This window comes from Cibotium barometz, chromosome 49 (genome assembly GCF_041138505.1).
Source record: "Cibotium barometz isolate CiBa-2024 chromosome 49, ASM4113850v1, whole genome shotgun sequence".
In the NCBI taxonomy this organism is placed as follows: Eukaryota; Viridiplantae; Streptophyta; class Polypodiopsida; order Cyatheales; family Cibotiaceae; genus Cibotium; species Cibotium barometz.
Genome location: NC_141094.1, coordinates 5,904,631 through 5,926,778, shown reverse-complemented (window position 1 = coordinate 5,926,778; position 22,148 = coordinate 5,904,631). Strand labels below are relative to the sequence as shown.

The window sequence follows — 22,148 nt, the reverse complement described above, 5'->3', positions numbered from 1 at the left end:
TACAAATGTGCAGGTCATTCAAAATTCAGGTTCAAAAAGCAGAAATAACTGGGACAGACTCTCCTTTCAGCTTCACATCCAAAACATGAGTCTTGTCCCTATGTACAATTGTGATTTTCCTGTTGAAGGCATCCAACACTGCATGTTTCCTATGACACCATGGAATTCCCAATAGGACATCACATCCTTCCAAGGGCATGATAAGAAACTCCTCTGTGTCAACATAACTCTGTATATGCATGCGAAGTTTGCCAAGTATAGGAGTGACAGGAACTGAATGCCCAGGGCATGCCAAATCAGCCTGTCCAACTGGTCCCATCTCTTCAACACGAATTCCCAACTTGGCTGCCAATGCCGGTGAAATAAAGTTGGCTCGAGCACCAAGGTCAAAGAAAATCAGCACTGTAGCATCTCTGATTTTACCCCATGCTCTGCACAATTCTGTCGCATCATCACATGGCTGGTCACCAACCATGTCAGGTATCAATCCTACACTCAGCATTGTCTTCTTCTTGGGTGGCCCTTGTTTATCCTCCGCATCTTTTGCTGGCTGTTGTGGACATTTTGCAGCCATATGCCCTTTCTGTTCACAGATGAAACATTTCCCAGCTTGCATCAATGCCTTTCTCTCTTCAAATGACTTGCCATACAGTGGCCTCTTCTGTCCTTTGCCTTGAGGTTCCTTCTTCACTGTGCTCTTGAAACCACCTGAACCTCCATGAAGCAATGCATTAGCCATGTTTGCATTCTCAATTAGTTGAGTCATGTTGGAAACATTGGTCTTAATACAGTAATCCCTGATCTCTTTGGGCAAACCACAGCAGTACTTCTCTATTTGTTCAGACAATGGCACTGTCCTGTAAGAAGTTACTGGCAAGAGTGCATTCCAAAATTTCTTATTGTACTCTTCCAGATTTGCACAATTAGCTGCATCCAGTTTGTGCCATGCTGTCATCACATCCACTTCAAAAGTGTTTGTCAGCCATGCAAAAGAGAACTATTGCTTGAATTGGACCCATGTAGCAGGTGCCTGTCCTTGCATCAACAGTGAGGTCCGCCACTGCAATGCGTTAGCTTTCAAGAAAGTAGTAGCCTTCCGCACCTTAGAAGACTCTGTGAAGTTGCCTCCAGTGAATGCTACATCAAACTGCTGAATGAAAGTCAGCGCTTTCAATTTGTCCTGCATCCCACTGAAAGTCTCAAACTTCACTGCTTGACCACCTTCTTTGTAATCCTTTTGCTTACTGCTCTTGGGGGTCAAGTAATCATAGACTGGCGGCTGTAAGAATGGTAAATCCTTCTGCACTTTCTCTGCACCAATCCTTGCTGCCCTTTGTCCACTAGGCTGAGAAAATTCAGCCACATAAACAGGTGCTGCAGGCATCAAAACTGGACTGAAATGTGTCCGAAGTCCAGGCTGCACACCTATGTTGGCATAAAGAGGGTACACAAATTCTGTAGGCATACTCTTTTCTGCCGGGATCTTTCCTTTTTCCTTATCTGCCATGCTGTCTACTGAGCCCTCAAAGGAATCCTGTATCCAAAGAAAGATCTCGTAATCTTTCTCACCTGTAATCAGTTGTACCTCTCTGTGTGTGTCTCTTGTTCACCCAATGCAATCCGTGTCCGGGCTCTTGCAGAAAAGAGGACCCTGTCCCGGCAACGGAACCATAAAACCGGTCTATGCACACATAAAGCGGTAATTCATTCACAAATAACCTGGACTTACTCAAACACACAATCACAGAATCCTCGCTCCCTCGCTCAACAACACATTGGCCCCGAAGTCCGGCGCCCCTTGCGGTATTTCTTTATTGTTAAAAAGTTGGAAAATACAAAGCACGAGTGCAACAGAGCACTCTACTTGCACCAGCTGAGTTTTACAAATTCTGGGAGAAATTTGCCAACATAACTGCACTAAAACTGTTCCATGACATCTCAGAATGAGTCCCAACTGACCGGCTCACTTCCATAGGCATCAGACTACCCAATGGGGTCCAAAACATCACAATTCAGCTTGCTGTAATTTTCTGCACAGACCTGTTTTCAGCTCTGTTTTCAGCCCAAATTAACCCTTGTACTGTCCTGGAAGACTTTAGCAAAGTCCTACTGCATTCTGGCATCAACCGGGCAACATAACAGCCCAAAAACAGCACCTAAACAGTGCTGAAACAGCGTTGTATTGAAGAGGTTATTACCCTCTTCCGTCCCTGCTTTGGTGTAGGAACTAACTACACCGGTTCCTGTTCAAGGAGGCAACTAGCCTCTGCATATAAGCATGAAATTCACACAACTGTACCTGATTTTATCTAATGAGAGCATTACCATAGTTTGCAAGAGAGAGAGAGAGGCTGTGGGGAGCAAGCTCAACCCTCAATACATGAGTTGCAGGGCAAGGGAGTGCACCACAATAGCTCTTAACCTGCAACAATCCACCGTAATGGCTGCAAATGAGCCTCAGCCCAAAATCCCACGCTTCCCCCTTCCCAGTGTACTTGATTTTATCTGATGAGAGCATTACCATAGTCTGCAAGAGAGAGAGAGAGGGTGTGGGGAGCAAGCTCAACCCTCAATACATGAGTTGCAAGGCAAGGGAGTGCACCACAATAGCTCTTAACCTGCAACAATCCACCATAATGGCTGCAAATGAGCCTCATTCAGTCCAAAATCCCACGCTTCCCCCTTCCCAGTGTGGAAAATGCACATAAATTTGACACTTGGCACATTTTTAAGCCTTTTCCACATGCAATCTTCCAAGCTAAAAATCTCCTGACTGGTTCACACTCTCACAACAATCCTTTGCCAGCTTTTGGTCCCCTTGACATTCTACACAAACTGACGCGAAGACTTTTCAATTCCGACACTACCAAAAATAGCAGTTTCCTAGATTTTAGGGATGATGTCAACTGCATTCCTTCTGGTCTCCTGACCATCTTTGACCACTATGGTCGCTTCAAAATTTGCTTAGAATTCAAGATACATTCACATTTCAGTGGCGGCCACTTACTAGTGCAAACCGGCCTATGCCCTCATTCAGTGGCCATGTCCTGGACACTGTCATTCATCTTTCAGTGCAGTTCTCAGGCTTAGCCAACCAATGGTCCAAAGTCCCACTGGCTGACCCATTCTGACATTGCAATGGCCCAAGCCCTTCCAAGAGATCCCGGGGGAAAACAACAGCAACCAAAGAGAAAGAAAAGAAAAATATATATATTTATAAAGAAATGTAAATAAAGAAAACAACTGCAAAAAGTTTCACCTCCTGGTGACAGATGGAGTCTATCCTAGAGTCTTATGATTTGGCTGATGTCATTGTGGTTAGAGTTCCACGGCCAGAGTTGGAGGGTGAGCTTTTACCTTCTACTAGGAAAGAGTGGGAGGCTCATGCCTAGTTGTGGGATCGTGTCAATGCCCGTGTGCGTTCTTTCATCTTCCTTAAATGCATACCCCAAGTGATCAATCACATCAAACACATAACGTTGGCCCGAGGGATTTAGCAGCACTTGGCTTCTTTGTATAATAGGGTATCACCCATGAAGCGGATTTCCTTGGAAGTGCAGATGCGAGTGATGAATCCTGCAACTTTTCTAGCGCTTTGTCTTCAATACGTGGAAGGATAATGCACATTCAATGAGCAATTCGGTTATCTCCCTCGTAGCTGCTGCCACAACTTGCTTTTGGATGCCTCCTTTCCACTCCCCCTCTTCAATGCATTCACAATGGGCAACTTAGGTGGGCGTGATGGTGCACCACTAACAACATTTGCATGTGCACCAAACTTGAAGCCACATCTTGCCCAACTTGACCCGATCCTGCACTTTCCTCTTCCTGATCCTTTACCCTTATGGTCACACCTTGACCACTACCTGAAAAATCCTCAACTCCCTCATCTTAAGACTTGCAGCCATCTGTGCTCGCACCTGATTCACCACATCTTTGGGGACTCTAGGGCATATAGCAATGCCCTTCCCCTTAACCCGGCCAAGTGGACTTTGACACGGGTAGCCTTCCCTGTGTAAATGTCACCGCAATAATTGCATCTCCACCTTCCTTGGCCACTCTCATTGTAATTGGTTAGCTCCTCTACATGTGCATTCACTAGATCCGGAGTTCGGCCCATTTCAAGACTCAGGGGCAGATGGAGCAAAGGCAGGAGCAGAAGAGGGGACAAAAGGCGGGAGCAGATGGTGGGGGGGCAACTTGCAAGGCAGGAGCAGAAGGGACAGGTGGCCCGTGGGAGCAGCAAAGAGGTTACCCGTGGGAGTAGCAGATAGGCAGGACTCGGGAGCAGGCTGCAGCAGATAGGCGGGAGCAGAGGGTGTAGCCTACAAGGCAAAGGCCAGAGCAACAAGCGAGAGTAGGCGGCGGGAGCAGTGCAAACCATAGCAGCAAGCGGGACTCACGAGCAAACCAGAGCAGCAGGCAGGACTCGGGAGCAACAAGCGGGAGCAAATGCAGGCCCTGCGGGCAGAGAAGAAGGTGGCGACACTTGTTTCAAAGCATGGAAGGCGGCGGCAGCAAGCTCGAAGGAAAGTACAGGCGACGACAGCACGCTCGAAGAAAGTATGTAGTTCGATATCCAAAACGTGGGGTTTTTATTTTTTATTTTTTTAAAAAAAATAACCGCCAAAATGAAAACGTTCACGTTTTTCATTCTTCCAAAAAAACGTGTTTTTTAACAACTATGGTGATAAGCAACACAAGGAGTCTTTTTCAAAGCACGCTACTAGGGCTTCGAAACCTTTGGAGTTGGTACACACTAATTTGTGTGGACCTATGCAAACCCCATCTTTGGGACGTTCCTTGTACTTCATGCTGCTTGTGGATGATTGTAACAGGTTTACATGGATTTCTTCTCAAAAGAACCAAGCCTTTGCTCAGTTCAAGGAGTGGCATGTTATGGTGGAAAAGGAGTCTCGATTGCAGGTGTAGACTATTCGGGCTGACAAAGTAGGGGAGATTTCTTCTAATGCTTTTGTGCAGAACATGGCATCAAGCGAGAGCTGGCCAATACAGATCGCCTTCAGAGAATGGAGTAGTTGAACGTAAGAACCGGACCGTGGTGGAGATGGTGAGGACGATGCTGGAGCATCAAGATCTTCCTCGTCCACTTTGGGAAGAGACCGTGGCTACGGCTATCCATACCCTCAACCGATCTCCAACGACTTCAGTACCTAAGATGACTCCATAGGAGGCTTGTTTTGGCAGGAAACCAGATGTCTCCCATTTCTGTGTTTTTGGGAGTGATGCCTACATTCACATTCCAAAGAAGTAGAGGGGGAAGCTTGACTCGAAGTTCCAGAAGCTTGTATTTGTGGGATATAACTCTCTTTCCAAAGGCTACAGGTTGTATGACCCAGAGCGAAATGAGATTGTTATCAGCAGGGATGTTGTCTTTGATGAGCATGTTCCAACTTCCACTGTTGAGGAGCCGCCACTTCTTGGAGAACCAGATGAGTACGAGGATGATTCCCAAGCTATGGGTCCAGCTAGCCAGCCTCAGCCAGTTGTCGAGGTTGAGCCCGAGGTTGGAGATGAGCCCCAGCAGCAGCAGGAGGCTCCGCGTTCTGTTCCAGTACCAAAGTGGTTGTTGGACACCATTCGGGAGTCAGGTGTTACGGAGTATCCCTCCAAGTGGACCACAGAGGATGGACCTCGAAGATTGCACAGAGTTTATGATAAAAGTCAATAAGAGGAGCTATTACAATTGAACTATGCTTTGATGTCTCGTATCATTCGGGCCAAAGAGCCCACTTCCATTAAGGAAGCTCTTTCCCAGGAGACTTGGAGGAAAGCCATGCAAGTGGAACTTGAAGCCATAAAGAAGAAAAACACTTGGGAGTTGGTTCTGAGACTATCAAAACGGTCAATCATTGGTGTCAAGTGGATCTACAAGACCAAGTATACGTCTGATGGATCAATGGACAAGCACAACGCCAGCCTTGTGGCTAAGGACTATGCACAGCAGCCTGGCGTCGATTATGAGGACACCTTTGCACCGACAGCAAGGATGACCACGATTCGGATAGTTCTTGCCCTTGCCTCTTCTCAGCGGTGGCGGGTATATCAGATGGATGTAAAATCTACGCTCCTCAATGTTGACTTGTAGGAGGAGGTGTATGTTGAGCAACCTCCAGGCTTTGAGGTTCTAGGATCAAAGGGGATGGTTTACAAGTTACGAAGGCCTTGTATGGTCTTAAACAGGCTCCCAGGGCTTGGAATCAGAAGATTGATTCTCTTTCTTTCTTAGAAAGGGTTTCCAAAGATCAGTTGCAGATCCGAACTTGTATCTCTCTCGAGAATGCGGTATGGTCACCTTGATTATCCTTTACGTGGATGATCTTATTCTCACTGGCGGTCATGTGGAGCACATAGCTGTGATGAAGGCTGCCTTGTCAAAGAAGTTTGACAGATTTAGGCTTACTCCATTTCTTTTTGGGATTGGAGATTTGGCAAACCCAGAAGGGGTGCTTTGTTTCTCAGCAGAGTATGTTCATGAGTTGTTGGAAGCCTTTGGGATGGAGAACTACAAGCCTATTTCTTCACCGATGGACCCGAATACCAAACTTACAGTTAATGATCCTTGTGAGCAGGTTGATGCCTCCTGAGTCCTTGTATCGAAAACTTGTTGGTTCATTGATTTCGTAGTTGAACACCAGATTGGACTTGAGTTTTCCAATGGGGCTATTGAGCTCATTCATGCAGTCACCTTTGAAGACTCATTGGGACGCAAGATTGCGGATCTTGCGGTATCTGCAAGGTACGAAGGATCTTTGACTCTTCCATAACACAAGCGGGGGAACGACAGAACAAGTCAGACTCCCAAGTTGGCGTGACTCAGATTGGGGAGGAGATCCAAACACGAGGAGATCTACATCAGGCTACGGATTTACCCTTGGCTCAGGAGCTATTTCTTGGAGCAGCAACAGATAGAACTATTGCCTTGTCTTCTACAGAGGCAAGGTATCGAGCTGCTTGTGGTGTTGCTTGCGAGGTTGTGTGGCTGTGGAGGTTACTTGGCAAGATTGGGTTTCCACAGAAGGAACCCACGGTCATCCAATGCGATAACCACAGCTGTATAGCTATTGCTCGGAACCCGGTCTTCCATGCCCGGACCAAGCACATATAGATACAATTTCACTTTGTTCGTGAGAAGATTTTGCCCGGTGACACCTTGCTTATCTCTTGTTCGACGGAGGACAATGCAGCGGACCTCTTCACGAAGCCTCTACCTCAGCACATGCTCCGTCAGCACTCCAGCTCAATGGGGTTGGTTCTACATCCAGGAATTGAAAGGAGGTGTGCCCGCTCGGATAGCTGTAGTCTCCATTTTGTCAAATCCCCACCGGATCTCCTCGTGGAACGCTCCTGGTACGAGACTCAAAACCTGCAAACAAACAAACAACAAGGGGGGGTGCAAAACTAACTCACCTCCCAACCATGACAGCTGTGGGCAAGCCCACAGTCTTGGCTGTCCCCACCGAGCCACGAGCTGAGCTAACTAGGTTGACGTACCGACCAATCTCCACCTCGCGACGTCCCATACCGCCACGAAGCTACCCTCGCGGGTCTCGAGATTGCTACCGGCCTCGGCTGCATAAAGCAGGTGCACGTCTGCACTAGATCCAGGCTCCAGACCATAGCGCTCTCACAAATCACGCGAGACTCTATATGACTAATGACTAACCTTGGCCACCCTTTTATAGGCTCTTGACCGGTCATCGAGCGTCCACACTTGGGCGCCCGCCCCTCCATACTTGGGTGCCCGCCCGTTAGTCTATCCCTATCTCAGCTCGCCAATCAGCCTGCCTAGCTCCAAGCTTCCCCAAACCTCGAAGCTAGTCTTGTGTGCGTGTAGCACACGGTAGATACACACTGTACACATGACATACTCCCCTTCCTCTAAGAGCTCACTCCTGAGCTCACTAAAAAGCCAGGGTAATCTCTCTGAAGAGTAGTCAATGTCTCCCATGTAGCGTCCTCCTCAACACGATCCTTCCACTTGATCTTGTATTCCGTGATAAGCGTATTACGCAATCTTCTTTCACGAAATGCAAGAATCTTTTGAAGTTCGTGCAGAACAAATGTCATGTCCTCGACATCTATAATTTCTTGAGAAGTAACTAACTGGTCCGTTACACCCAGTACTTCCTTACGTCTAGTGACATAAAATATAGGATGAACTTTCACATGAGAAGGCAAATCCAATTTATATGCAACTGAACCAATCCTTCGTGTAATACAAAATGGTCCACAGTATCTAGGAGATAATTTCGGAGATCGACCTATCCGTAAAGTCTCGAAATCTTTCGGAACTCACAAATACACCATCGTTCCTTCAAAGAACTCTCTGGGTGAACGATGTTTATTAGAATAAAACCTATCTCGGTCTTGAGCACTTCTAGTAGATTCTTTCGCAACTTGTAACATTTCTTGCATATCTTGCAAAAATTACGTGCTGCATCATGCTGAAGTCCTGAGAATCCTACTGTAACAGGTGATCTAGGTTGAAAACCATACATAAGCATGAAAGGACTAAAACCTGTACTCGTATGCTTAGTACTGTTATATGCAAATTCTAACATAGGAAGATAATCCTCCCATGAACTCTGTCTTTTGGATACATATGCTCGAAGCATATCCTCCAAAATCTGATTCACTCTTTCAATCTGGCCATCAGATTGAGGATGATCTGAGGAACTCAAATTCAAAGTTGTTTTCAACTTCCCAAAAACAGGTTTCCAAAAATCACTCGTAAACTTAGAGTCCCTATCACTGACTATGTCCTACGATAACCCGTACAGTCTAAACAATTGCTCGATAAACTGCCATGCTAATTGCGTAGCTGTAATAGTGTTCCAGGTCGGTAAAAATCTAGCCATTTTTGTCAAGCGATCTACCACAACCCAAATAGAATCGTGACCTTCTTGGCAATCCGGTAATAAAATCCATGGAAATACTTTCCCATTTATTACCTGGGATTTGCAAAGGATGCAACAACCCAGCCTGTCTAAAGCGTTCAGCTTTATTTGCCTGACAAATTTGACACTTGAGAACATGATCTTCTACATACCCTTTCATCTTTGGCCAATAAAAAGTGTGTTTCACTAACGATAGTGTCCAGCAGAAAGGACGTCGTGACACTTTTTAAGAATCTTGGACCTAATGTCCGAGATCTGTGGTACACAAATTTTGTCATTACGGAATAGTAAACCATTCCGAATCATCCACTGGCCTCTTGCAGCCTGAATGGTAGACTGCTCAGTCATTAAGGCTTGGTCAATCAATGAGCTCCCATCCTGGATCTTCTGCCAAAATGGACCAAAATAACTATCAGTCTTGCAAAGCCCTCTCAATGACTGAAATAAGTCAGTAGAAATCTCGGTGAACGACAAAGTATTCACCTCTCGAATTCGACTAAGCGCATCTGCAACACTATTCATGAACCCTTTTCTATAACGAATCTCAAAATCAAAATCTTGCATTAACTCAGCCCAACGAGCTTTCCTTCCTCTCAAATCATCCACATCACACACATACTTGATTGACTGATCATCAGTCAATACCACAAACTTGGAGCCATATAAATAATGTCTCCAAACCTTGAGAGCATGAATCACAGCATAAAGCTCCTTCTCAAGGGTTGGCCAACGAGATTGAGTGTCGTCTAGCTTTTTACTTTCAAAAGCAACCAGTCTCCCATCTTGAAATAGAGCAGCCCCGATGGCATAGTCACTGGCATCAGTTTCAAGAACATAAGGCCGACTAGGATCGGGTAATGCTAAGATAGGTGCTTCCTTGACTTTATCTTTCAAAAGTCTGAAGAACATATCCAAATCGTTATTCCAAGTGATAGGCTGATTTGACTTACGTCCACGACCTTTCAATAAGTCGATCATCGGTAGTGTGAGCTGAGAGTACTCCCGCACAGATTTCCGAAAAAAAACAACAAAACCGAGAAAAGAACAAAGTTGTTTAACTGTTCGCAGCATAGGCCAGTCCAGAACCTTCTGAACTCGGTTATAGTCAATGCTCAATCCATCTCTAGTGATCTTGTGTCCCAAGTAAATAATGTCTGTCATAAAAAACTCACATTTACTTAACTTAGCATATAGTCGATTCTGTCTTAAAATAGATAAGACGAGGTGTCTAACATGATCCTCAAGAGTACGACTATATATCAAAATATCATCCGGAAACACCACCACAAATTTCCACAAATGGTCACGAAAAAGATCATTCATCATTTACTGGAAAGTGGCTGGAGCATTGGTTAATCCAAAAGGTAATACGAGAAACTCGTAATGACCATACCTAGTCCGAAAGGCGGTTCTTTCGACATGCCTTTCATGAATACGTATCTGGTGATAGCCAGTACATAAATCTATCTTCGTGAAATATTTCACTCCTGCTAACCGGTCAATCAGGTCATCTGATCTAGGGAGAGGATAACGGTTCTTAATTGTCAGCTTGTTCAATCTCTTGTAATCTATACACATTCTCCAGGTGTTGTACTTCTTTCTCCTAAGCAGCACAAGTGTACCCCAAGGTGATTTACTTGGACGGATCTAGCCCATCCTCAAATAATCTTCGAGTTGTTTAGCCAACTCATCTTCCTTAACTTGGCTCATCCTGTAAGGTGGAATACTGACAGGATGAGCACCAGGGATCAAGTCAATACGATGATCTACGGCCCGTTCAGGTGGTAAACCCGATGGCAGTTCCTTAGGAAATACATCTTGAAACGAATCAAGTATCTTCTGTAATTCTTCGCTTTCAAACACACTTAATTAATTGACATCCATGGAAGGGATGAGAAAGGAAGAAAGTGGAATCAATACACAATGGAAAGCGATATACAAAGAAGAATCCATTATATTTTCAAAATCAACTGTATTTACAAGAGGTCCCTGAGACATTGAATACAATCACCTAAAATACTATACTGGATGTTCTTATGCTGAAAAGAAAAAATATGACTAGACCAATCTATCTAGACTTGAAGAGTCTTAAACCACTCAATACCTAATAACAAGTCTACATTTTCTAGGTGCATAATATAGCATTCTAGAGTATCTTTGTAGTCTTGAATCTGGATTGAAAGCATCTCCACCTTTCGATCCCATACTTGCCTTCCCGCATATAGGCATACCTCATAGGTATGATCGCTGGGTGTCGTATCAAGACTCAATTTCTGCACAAGTTTGTAGTTAACAAAGTTGTGTGAGCTGCCAGGGTCTAGAAGAATGTGAATTTGATGGCCATTCACTTCTCCATAAACTCGAAGAAGATCATGCAAGCCAAATACTTGAGAGTTGAACAGACAATCAGAGCATGTACTAGGACGAGAAAGTACAGTAACTGACGTACCTGTCAAAGACAACTGGTTAGCTGCCTCTGGCTTGGGTCCTACGTTGGTCTTTGTACCCTTTTGCTTCGGGCACTCGTTACGCATGTGTTCTTTTTCGTCGTCTCGCAGATAAAACAATGTCCCTCCTTGAGCTTCAAAGCTTTAAGGAGTCGTTTCTTCTTCGCTGGTGTCGAACTTGAATTCTTCGAAGATTGGTCCGAAGACTTTCCTTCAGTCGTGTTAGCCATAGGTGCAGAGAACTTTCTTTTATGCTTGTTCCTCTGCTCGGTAACGGGTTTAGACTTGGAAGAGACCATTGTATCATCATAGATACGAGCTGAATGAATGGCTTCGTCCAATGTTTTGCATTTGTTATTTTTTACATGTAAACGGTATAAGTCTGGTAAACCAGCTAACGAAGAACTCCAAAAGAGTAGTGGGATTTATCTTTGTAGCTTTCATTTGCAAGTCCCTAAACTTCTGGAGGTACACCTCATAAGTGAGGTGCTGCGAGGTCATGGTCAAAGCTGTAAACCAGGCAACAATATCATAATCATCCTCTTTCTTGAGGAATTCCTTCTTGAAGACGTCTTCGAATTGTGCCCAAGTTGTTGGCTTTGGGTTGAGTTTCTTCCACCAAAGTAAAGCTTTGCCTGAGAGGAAACCTGCTGCTAGCTGGATCTTTTTTCCATCATCATATGGATGAAACTGAAAATGGACCTGCCACTTATGTAGCCATGTGTCCACGATCTCCTTGGTATGCTGCTTTTGCTCGCCCCTGAACGGTTCCAGAGTAATATCGGGGCCTAAAGCAGAGGCCAAGGTATCCATACCCGAAAGAGTAGAGACAGTAGTGGTCAAGAGACAGATGGAGTTCTGCAAAGCTTGGCGGCGAGTTCCGAAGAAGAAGCTTCGAGAGCAACTTTGAACTCTTGGAGATCTGATTTTGACACATAATCGTCAAAAAGATCGGCATTGGTATCTTCCGTAGTAGCCGGCAAGCCTTCGCGTTCGACAAGGAGCTCCAACTCCGATTCTTGGGTCGACATCGTGAAGAGGACAAGTGGAGAGAAAATTCGATCTTTGCACAATAAAAGTGCAAGAGAACTTGAGAGCTTGAAAACTTGAGAGATTTGTGGCAAGAAGCCCACTTAAGGGGTTTATATAACTGTCCCCAAAAGCTACTTGAGCTTTTGCTTTTGTGTTTATATATATATATATATATATATATATATATATATATATATATATATATATATATTATTTTTTCTTTCTTTCTTTCTTTCTTTCTTTCTTTCTTTCTTTTAAAAAAAACACCTTTAAACCTTAGAGGGGACCTTTAAACTTTAAATAGGTCTTTAAACCTTTTAATAAGGTTTAATCCAAAAAAACGAAAGCAAAGCGTATGTTTTGTTTTTTTTTTCCCCAAAAAAAACAAAAACTAAATTCGAACGCTGGTATGCTTTCGTGTTTTTTCTGTGCCCACCTGAAAATAGCACCACCTGCCACCTGCGTGGCGTGAAGTCGCCTGTGTGGGACTGAAGTCGCCGACGCCTGTGCTCATGCCTTGCCGTCTGCGCAAAGGCGTGGCTGCCTGCGCACGGCTGCCTGTCCACGCTGCACGCTTACGCACAAGCTTTGCCAACTGCGCATAGGCATGGCCGCCCGCCTGCCTGCGCTACATAGGCTTGGCCGCCTGCCTGCGCTGCGCACTGGAGATGCCAACCTATATGCCTGCGCCCAGTGCCTGCGTGCAAGTCCCGGCTAGCAGTATCCTGCGCATACAACAGTTGGCGATCCTTTCTCTCACTCTCTCTCTCTTTCTCTTTCAACAATAGCCGACTGGCTTTTTTGCTTTTTTTTCTCTCTCTCTCAACTGTTCATGCGATTGCACAAACACGAATCTTCAGCCTTCTTGCAAAGCAAATCAACCCTACTAGACCACCTTCTCCAACACAAGTTCTTTGATGAAAAAACACATACTAACTGAAAAAAACAGCAGCATGCATAAACAAAACAGCAAGCTTCTTGAACACATACCTTTCTTCGACCTCATCTTCTGAAACCGGCCTCTGATAGAAACCAGAGTGCGGTAGACTGGCAGTCACCCGTCCACTTGTAGTCTAGATATGAGAACAGAAAAGATTGGGGCTAGAGTGCCCAAATTTGAAAACAAAGCGACACCTGTTGGCCCCAAAGCTTGGCGCTCCTTGCGGTATTTCTTTATTCAATTCCAAAAGTATGAAAGGCTGAGTACAACCAAAAATCAGCCAAGAGATTACACCTGTATGTCCAATCTGACGGCCCACAATACCTCTTAGCACCGAGGATCCATGTACACAGATCTGCGTCTCAAAGCAACACACTGTGCCTCCCTCTGTTCAGCCAAGACCACTAAGCAGGGCAGCCATGAGCATACATCTGGCATAACTCAAGCACATGATTCAACATCTCAGCTCATACATACATGTACTGTTCAACCTCTGTCTCCACCCTTGTCAATCTGCCATACCCCTCCTCTCACAAGGGGCCAGATAACTCAAATCTGCAACAGACATCAAGCAGCAGAAAGAGAGATAGATGAACACATGCGGAGCTTACCAAAATCAGCCCGTGTATTTGCACTGGAGGAAGTAACGGTACCAATCTGTACTTGCAGGCACTTGTTTCCACAACCCTGCTTCACACGTGTGTAAGTACTTGTCTGTACCCTCCTCCTTGTGTCCAACTCTATGCTGTACTTGACTGTACAGATCTGAAAAACAGCACTGTACCAGTCTGTACTTGTTTGTACTTGTCCTTACAAGACTGTACGGGCTGTACCTGCAGTAACCAGTAGTAGCCGCCTGCTGTCTTGATGCTGGTCGCCTGCGCCGCCTGCAACAGATGATGCCCAGCACCTGTACTTGCTGTTGTACAGCAGACACCACCTGTACCTGATTGTACGGCCACCTGTCAGCAGTCGTACAGGTGTCTGTACCTGCTGTACAGCCCCTGTCAGAGCCCACAGCCTCTGTACCTTCTCTGGCTGTCTGCACCGCCTGCACCCAGTGAAGAAACTGCAGCCGTACTGTACTTGCAGTCGTACAGTGCTGTACGGACTGCACACGTGGACTGTACGACTGAGTTTGCAGAGGAAAACAGCAGCAGCACACCTAATCAGCAGTCGACTCCTTCTCCCCTTGCTTTTCCACGCTTCCCCACAAGGGCACGTTTGCTCCACGATTCTTTTTCCCAAAAAGAAGAGAGAGAGAGAGGAGAGAGGAGAGAGAAGCACACACTCCAAAAGTGGAGTGGCCCCCTCCCCATAATAATCCTAGGGCCCCCCACTTTAATTATCATTAAAGTTCCCTAGGGGCCACTAAGGCCTAGGGGCAACTTTAATAAAACATTAAAATTCTAATGTTCTAGTTCCCCCCTTCACACCTAGGGATGTCCACACATCATTAACTCTGTCCGGGCACCCCCCATGTGAATAGCTGAGTTAGGGATAGACTAACGGGCGGGCACCCAAGTATGGACGGGCGAGCGCCCAAGGGTGGACACCCGATGACCGGCCAAGAGCCTATAAAAGGGTGGCCAAGGTTAGTCATTAGTCATATAGAGTCTCGCGTGATTTGTGAGAGCTCTATGGTCTGGAGCCTGGATCTAGTGCAGACGTGCACCTGCTTTATGCAGCCGAGGCCAGCAGCAATCTCGAGGCCCGCGAGGGTAGCTTCGTGGCAGTATGGGACGTCGCGAGGTGGAGATTGGTCGGTACGTCAACCTAGTTAGCTCAGCTCGTGGCTCGGTGGGTACAGCCAAGACTATGGGCTTGCCCACGGCTGTCCGGGGGGGGGGGGGGGGGGTGTGCAGGCCTGACTCACCTCCCAACCATGACAGCCGTGGGCAAGCCCACAGTCTTGGCTGTCCCCACCAAGCCACGAGCTAAGCTAACTAGGTTGACGTACCGACCAATCTCCACCTCGCGAGGTCCCATACCGCCACGAAGCTACCCTCACGGGTCTCAAGATTGCTGCCGGCCTCAGCTGCATAAAGCAGGTGCACGTCTTCACTAGATCCAGGCTCCAGACCATAGAGCTCTCACAAATCACGCAAGACTCTATATGACTAATAACTAACCTTGGCCACCCTTTTATAGGCTCTTGGCCGGTCCTCGGGTGTCCACACTTGGGCGCCCACCCATCCATACTTGGGTGCCCACCCGTTAGTCTATCCCTAACTCAGCTCACCAATCAGCTTGCCTAGCTCCAAGCTTCCCCAAACCTCGAAGCTAGTCTTGTGTGCGTGTAAGCACACGGTAGATACACACTGTGCACATGACACATTTTTCCTCATGTTCCATGTTTTTTCCCTGTTTTGTCTGGTCGTGGGGACTGTCTATTTCTAGCCCACTTGTCCCGTCTCTGGCCGATTGTTGTGATGCTGGCCGACTTGCTCAAGGGCTGGCCGACTGCCATTTTATGCTGGCTGATTGGTATTTTCCAGTTGTGGAGATGATTGTGCTGCCATTGGCCTGTTTTACGCTGGCCAACCAGCAGCCCAGGTTGGTATAAATACCACCACCCTTGCCCCCACACCATTCTTGTACCGGATCTTGTGTATATAGCAGAGTTTATACAGCCTCTCTCCACTTCTGCATTTTCTTTCTCACAGCAGTTCATCTCTTTTCCGCTGTGCATTCCAACACCTCATGTGTCTCCACTTGCTCAAGTGGTTTTTTGTCCTCCCCTTTGTCAAAAAACATAATGACTCCCTTGTTACAACCATTGGGTAGTTCATTATTTTCCACACAAAATTGGATCATTTGTCAGTAGTCCTCTTTGATAAAATCCCATGCCCATCTATACCATTTGGGGGTGAGCCCATCTGGTCCAGGGGATTGCTCATCCTCCAGTTCCCCTGGTGCATCATGGAGCCATCTCTGATGGAAGACGACTAAGCCCAGTTGGTTGACTTGTTGGCTGCCCTTTCAACGATCCTAAGGATGACAAGAAGAAGATAAACACCAAGATGATAGCAGTCGGATGATGAGCAGGATAAAGGTTGCAAAATTTCCGGTCATATAGCCGTCATTCTAGTTGACATAAGCAACAACGTTCTTGGTTTAAACAGCATCCCTCCTACAAATACCAGTCCAAGAAGCATGAGAAGCAGTAGCTGCATTCCCTTCCTGGGATCTTTCTTTCACTTTCAGTTCCCTAAAAGCTTCTCTGTTCCTCAGTCCATCTCTCAATGCCACGTTGAACCCCGAGCGGACTCAGATGTTAAAGATGCCAAAGATTAGTGGGAAGATGGATGGTAAGACAGCCACTGGGGGATGATTGCCACACTCTTTAGCTTCAACAGGATAGGAAGCTGGCTCCAATACTATTAGGTCGACAAAAGTAAAACTATGGATAAAGCATGCAAACAAACCCTTTCATTGAACTTCAAGCCCCATGGCATCATCTCTTAGAGACTTCAAGATACCAGACAATGTAAGTGTGTGTTGCTCCTCCTCTTATTAATATTCTATCATGCAATATGCACTTTTTACCACACATTTGATTGCTCTAAGGTGGTTTTTTGGGACTTCTGTAAGTGCTCACATCCACTAACGAGCCAATTAGTCCTAGGAGCTGCACAAGAAGATAATGGATTTCTTGAAAAACAAGTCAAGAATGAAATCAATCCTACCCGTTGAACATTGCTTAGGTTCGTGAATGCAAAATTCCAAAGCACTTCATGCATCCATAGACAGAGAACCTCTGGAGATATACTTACCAAAATCTGTAAACCTCCGTTTGGGCAGATGAAGAAATTCTGCATACTCTGGTCCATCATCTTGTTTGTGCAGTTGCAAGACAAGGGGTCTTCTTGTCACAATTCCTGCCCAAAAAAAAAACCCTCAAAGCATGGTTTAATCGTCACGAAAACAACCAAACAGAGAGCCAATAAGCCCAAAAGAACTAAAAGAATCAGAAAATCTGATGACCTTCATTAACCAACTAAAAGGAAAAATATTTTGGTTTTTCTGCCTTTGATCTACCTGAACCCCTGGGTAAGAAGTCCCTGCCCACGATGCTCTCCAACACGGAGGACTTGCCGGAGCTCTGCCCATGAGAAAACGAGGAGGTAGGTTAGATTCAACTGATCAGAAAGGGAATGAAAGACATTAAGAAAATTATGATTAGGGTTTCCATTTTTGGATGAACCTGCCCGCCAACGACCGCCACAGAGGGGAGAGCTTCCCACAGTGTGGGCAAAGCGCTGTCGCCCCCGTAATCGCCCAACGCAGTGCAAGCCCTCTGGATCCGATTGACCAGGCCGATCAAGTTCTCCATCGCTGGAGCAAATGCCCTCCTGCGTCTGCGTGCGCCCTGTTTGCAAGATCAACGGCTATTCTTACTCTTCTTTGTTGATGATGAAATGTTGTCTGAAGATGATGGCCTTCCGCGTGGAGTATGATTGCTGAACTGTAAATTCCGAACGCATATATATGGAGCAATTATGAAGAGCCTAAATAAAAAAAATAAGTACCCAAATTTTTTTGGTAATTAATTAATTAAAATAGTGCTCCCTACGTTCATGATTAATTTAAGTGAGAAAACTAAGAGCACACTAGGTTGCATTACTTTTTCTAACCTTAGGAAACATCACTCTGATTAATATTTTACATGCGCCTCCATGTGAAGAAACTATGGTTTTGTGTTGCTCTTCATTTTTGCATGCGCTTTTCATTGCCGCTCACGTCTACCCCATGTGGTCTCCACACTGTGTGACCTACACACCTCTTCATATCATATCGATTCTTCACTACTTGCAAAAGGGCATGGGTTCTGCCTCACCTTTTCTTCTCTCTCGTACATAGGAGTGCACCAAACTCTCTGTCTATCTTAAAGGTCTATCATGCATAGGAGCACATCAAAGGCCCCTCTCTCTAGTAAGTGCGGAGCTATGTTCATTCTCTTGCCTGCTCTCACATTAAGCAACAACACGCTCATATACAAGAGTGTCTTTACAGCCATCACCCTAGTTTGAGCTTTTGAACTATAGGGTGTTTTGTGGAGCTGCAATTACAGATGAAGGCATGGCTCTCTCTCTCTCTCTCTCTCTCTCTCTCTCTCTCTCTCTCTCTCTCTCTCTCTCTCTCTCTCTCTCTTCTTAGCAATAATGCTAATTGTGTTGTGTGCAAAGGGGGAAGCAAGAGGGGGAGGGGGGTGCTCTAGAGGGGAAGTAAGAGGGGGAGGGGGAGGGGGGTGCTCTAGAGGGGAAGTAAGAGGGGGAGGGGGTGCTCTAGCGAGAGGGGATGAGGTAGCTAGGAAATTATTAAGGACAAAACCTTATACGAATTAAATCTGAATATGCACACTTACAAAGTATCTAAAATATGTACCCCTCACATAAGTTTTTGTCCTCCGCTTCAAATAATAACAAGAGAATATTCATTGCGACATAGAACTCCTCCCCAAGATCTGGTTAATTTTTACGTAGCATTAAACTAGAATGCTTAGGTAGGTCAGATTATGGTTTTTGAGTTAGTATCAATTTTTATGATTTCGAGTAAGCTTGTTAAAATTTCATTTTACTAACCTTGATCATAAGCTAACCTAGATTGTTTTTGGAATAGAGGATTGGTTTTTTAGAGCTTATCTGGTAGTCAAGACGATATTGCTTTAAAGAAACATAGATGACATAATGGAATAAGATAAGACTACATTAAGAGAAAGTGACATCGATAGTTCATAACAGAGGAATAGTAAATATGTATCAAAAGTGCGCCCTACCAAAATTTGAAAAGTAATTATTGGGAACGAGGCTTCTGTTTCTCTTCATAGTGTGGGAAAAAAACCGTCCTTTAATGTAATTTTCATGGCTAAAATTTAGAAAAACTTATTGTAATTTTGCCTGTTTGAATTTAAAGATTCAAATATTTGAAAATGTAGTTATAAAACCAATTAGCTTATGCATTTCTTCAATAAAAACCGGTTAAGCTTGAAGGTCATCCACTATAAGAGAAAAAGTTTATTTCTGACACTCGTTCTGTTTATGCTTGCATTGCATGGTCTCCAAATGAAGACGAGCAAGACTTCCACAAACAAACCATCAAGGCTTCAAATAAAACTCAATGTTGGTTTCCATGTTTTTGGAAGCCATGCTTCCCAGCTAGCTTAGCCTCCATGCCTTACCTTCCATGATATCCACCCACACCAACCAATCTCCATACACTTCAACTTTTTCCACGAGCGACAAGGCTCCATGAATTCTAGTGTTGCCTTGTCCACCTTTATCTTTATTCCCACCTCAACCCATAATTTCCACAATTTCAACTCAATATGCACTTGCCAGCTTTTGACATACATGAAGCTATGATAAAAGAATCAGTCCATTTAGCTTGCCAAGAGAAACTCAACACAGCTATTAGTCTTTAAAGTAATGGACTCAACGAATGGACTTGGTGAGATTGAACTTGAGACATTGCTTTTTGTGTCTTCTTCTTCCTCTCTCTGAGCTTTCATGCTACCATGGCTTCTTCATCTCTTGTAGGCAAAGAGCACCCTTTGCTACCCACATTAAAGCTAGCCCAATGATGAGGTGGCTCTCGAGTCGAAGGTTATTCTAGACTTGAAGAGCTAAGAGAGATGGAGGTCATCCATCACGTGCTTCAAAAATAACTCTGATACAATTTGCTGAAAATTGCATAGAACTTTGAGAGCTACTCCTCTGAGTCTCATGAAGAGCACGCACGTCATCCATTGAGGACCCACTTGAAAGCCACCAATTATGCGGTTGATGCTATTGGCAGCGTATATGTGTAGTGCTAGGATGCTCTATATATGCAAAGTGTGCAAGGTAAAAGAGCACCTGGATTTGGTAGAAGTTGTTTTAAAAAGCTAAGCAAGTTGATAAAAAAGCTACCACGTAGGTTTTTGTACTTCCGTGATTTTTCTCGACCTTCGTATGTTGCCCAAGTAATTACAAGAAATCTCCCATAAATGGTATTTTCAACATGTGGGATGCAACATAGAGATTATAATCTCTTTGTGCTCTCCCTCTGACTCCCTCCCCATTGTAGAAAGTTATCTCTCTACAGTAAAACTAGTTTGATCATAATGGAGATGTTTCTCTCATTTATTTTTGTGTCACTCATGTGGGCAAAATTGAGTAGACTTTCCCTCTCTCTCTCTCTCTCTCTCTCTCTCTCTCTCTCTCTCTCTCTCTCTCTCTCTCAAGTTCTTAGAACTTGATGTGAGAAAAATGAATGGGGAAAAATATTTAATTGAATGCTTTACACCAAAGATGGGAGATACATGAGGTCCAAATTTGACCACCAAGCCACACACCTCTACCTTGGCTATTTGGTCATGTACACATAGTAACATGACCACACTCAAGCTGTCACGTAGCTTGTAAAAAAGTTACGTAGGGCTCAACCGAAGATGGTCAACCGAAGATGGAGCCCAATCACCGGAGAGCGATCGTCGAGAGTGCCCGAGGTTTAGGGGTGAGGCACCCAGGTTGGAGTACCACGGGCAACCGGGTAAGTGTTGTAATGCTCCTTGCATTATAAGCTTGAGGACTTGTAAGACTAGAACTTTAATTCTCCACCCAACCATATCCTAAATGGACCCTAAACTCATGGTTATATAGGCCTAAGTGATGCATGACATTCCAACTTCAATTGACCCCTTGACCTTTCATTGGTTAGGCATGGCCTTTTCATTCACCAATACCTCTTCAACTACCCCTAGAAGGGGGTGCCTACTTATGTGGCCCTTGGGCTTCCATTGTGCACCATTAAATTCCCTTTTACTTTTACTTTAATGCCTATTAACCATTGCTTTAGGTATTTTCCATTTAAAATCCCCTGAACCTTTTTTATATGCAAACCTTTTACATATAAATAATATTTTCTAGTATTACCTTTTAGTGTTTCTTGTCATTCTGATAACATTTCCTCCCCCTTGAAAAAAAAGTTTTCGCCTCGAAAACAAACTCAAGAAACCTTTTCTTTAGTGTAGCTACTCTTTCCCAAGCTGATCCTTCTTTTGGTCTATCTTTTCACTTTTTTAAACATTCTTTAAACATAGAATGTCTAGTTTTCTTTTCTCGACATTCAAGAATCTTTTCAGGCTCATGATTGAGGAAGAATAGGTGGTTCTCTAAAATCAACTATTGCTTCTTTTTGTCGTTGTTTTCCATCTTGTGTTTCAGTCTACTAACATGAAACACAGGATGTACTCTGGATCCTTCAGGTAAAGCTACCTTGTAAACTACACTTCCAATTTTTTTAAGTATTGCATAAGGACCACAATACCTTGGACTTAACTTTAGAACTTTTCCACTTTTTAAAGTTTTTGGCTTTTAAAAAACTTTTACATTAACTAAATCACCTTCCTCAAAATTAATTAGTCTTCTTTTACCTTTGCCATAATTAATTGAACAATCCTGCACTCTTTTAACATTGCTTTTTACAACATTTATAGCATTTATTGCATGTCTTTGAGAAAGGCTTTTACACTCTTCAATTGTTCTTTTTGTAACCCAATAGCTATGGGTGCTCTAGGTTGAAATCCATACATTAGCATGAATGGACTAAAACCGGTAGTAGCAGAATGCTTAGCATTATTATAAGCAAATTCCAATAATGAAAGATACTCATCCCAATTATTTTGCTTATGATATGCTCGAAGCATATCTTCTAGGACTTGATTAACCCTTTCTGTCATTGCTTTGTGGATGTTCAGATGTACTCATACTAAGTTTGGTGTCCAACTTTTTGAACATTTCTTTCCAAAAATGGCTTGTAAAAGTG

General features: G+C 44.5%; 1 protein-coding gene across 1 annotated transcript in view; it reads right to left on the bottom strand.

Annotated features, from left to right (window-relative positions):
* The window catches only part of LOC147610226 (phragmoplastin DRP1E-like), a 96,724-nt gene extending 78,909 nt beyond the window's left edge, over nt 1-17,815 (bottom strand). The window contains exons 1-3 of the mRNA XM_086786543.1: nt 17,548-17,815; nt 17,382-17,445; nt 17,117-17,221 (exon numbers count right to left, since the gene is read on the bottom strand). Of these exons, the coding sequence (XP_086642669.1) occupies nt 17,117-17,221; nt 17,382-17,445; nt 17,548-17,676 (298 nt within the window). The 5' untranslated portion in view covers nt 17,677-17,815. The remainder of the gene's footprint in view (nt 1-17,116; nt 17,222-17,381; nt 17,446-17,547) is intronic.
* Nucleotides 17,816-22,148: the final 4,333 nt, after the last annotated feature.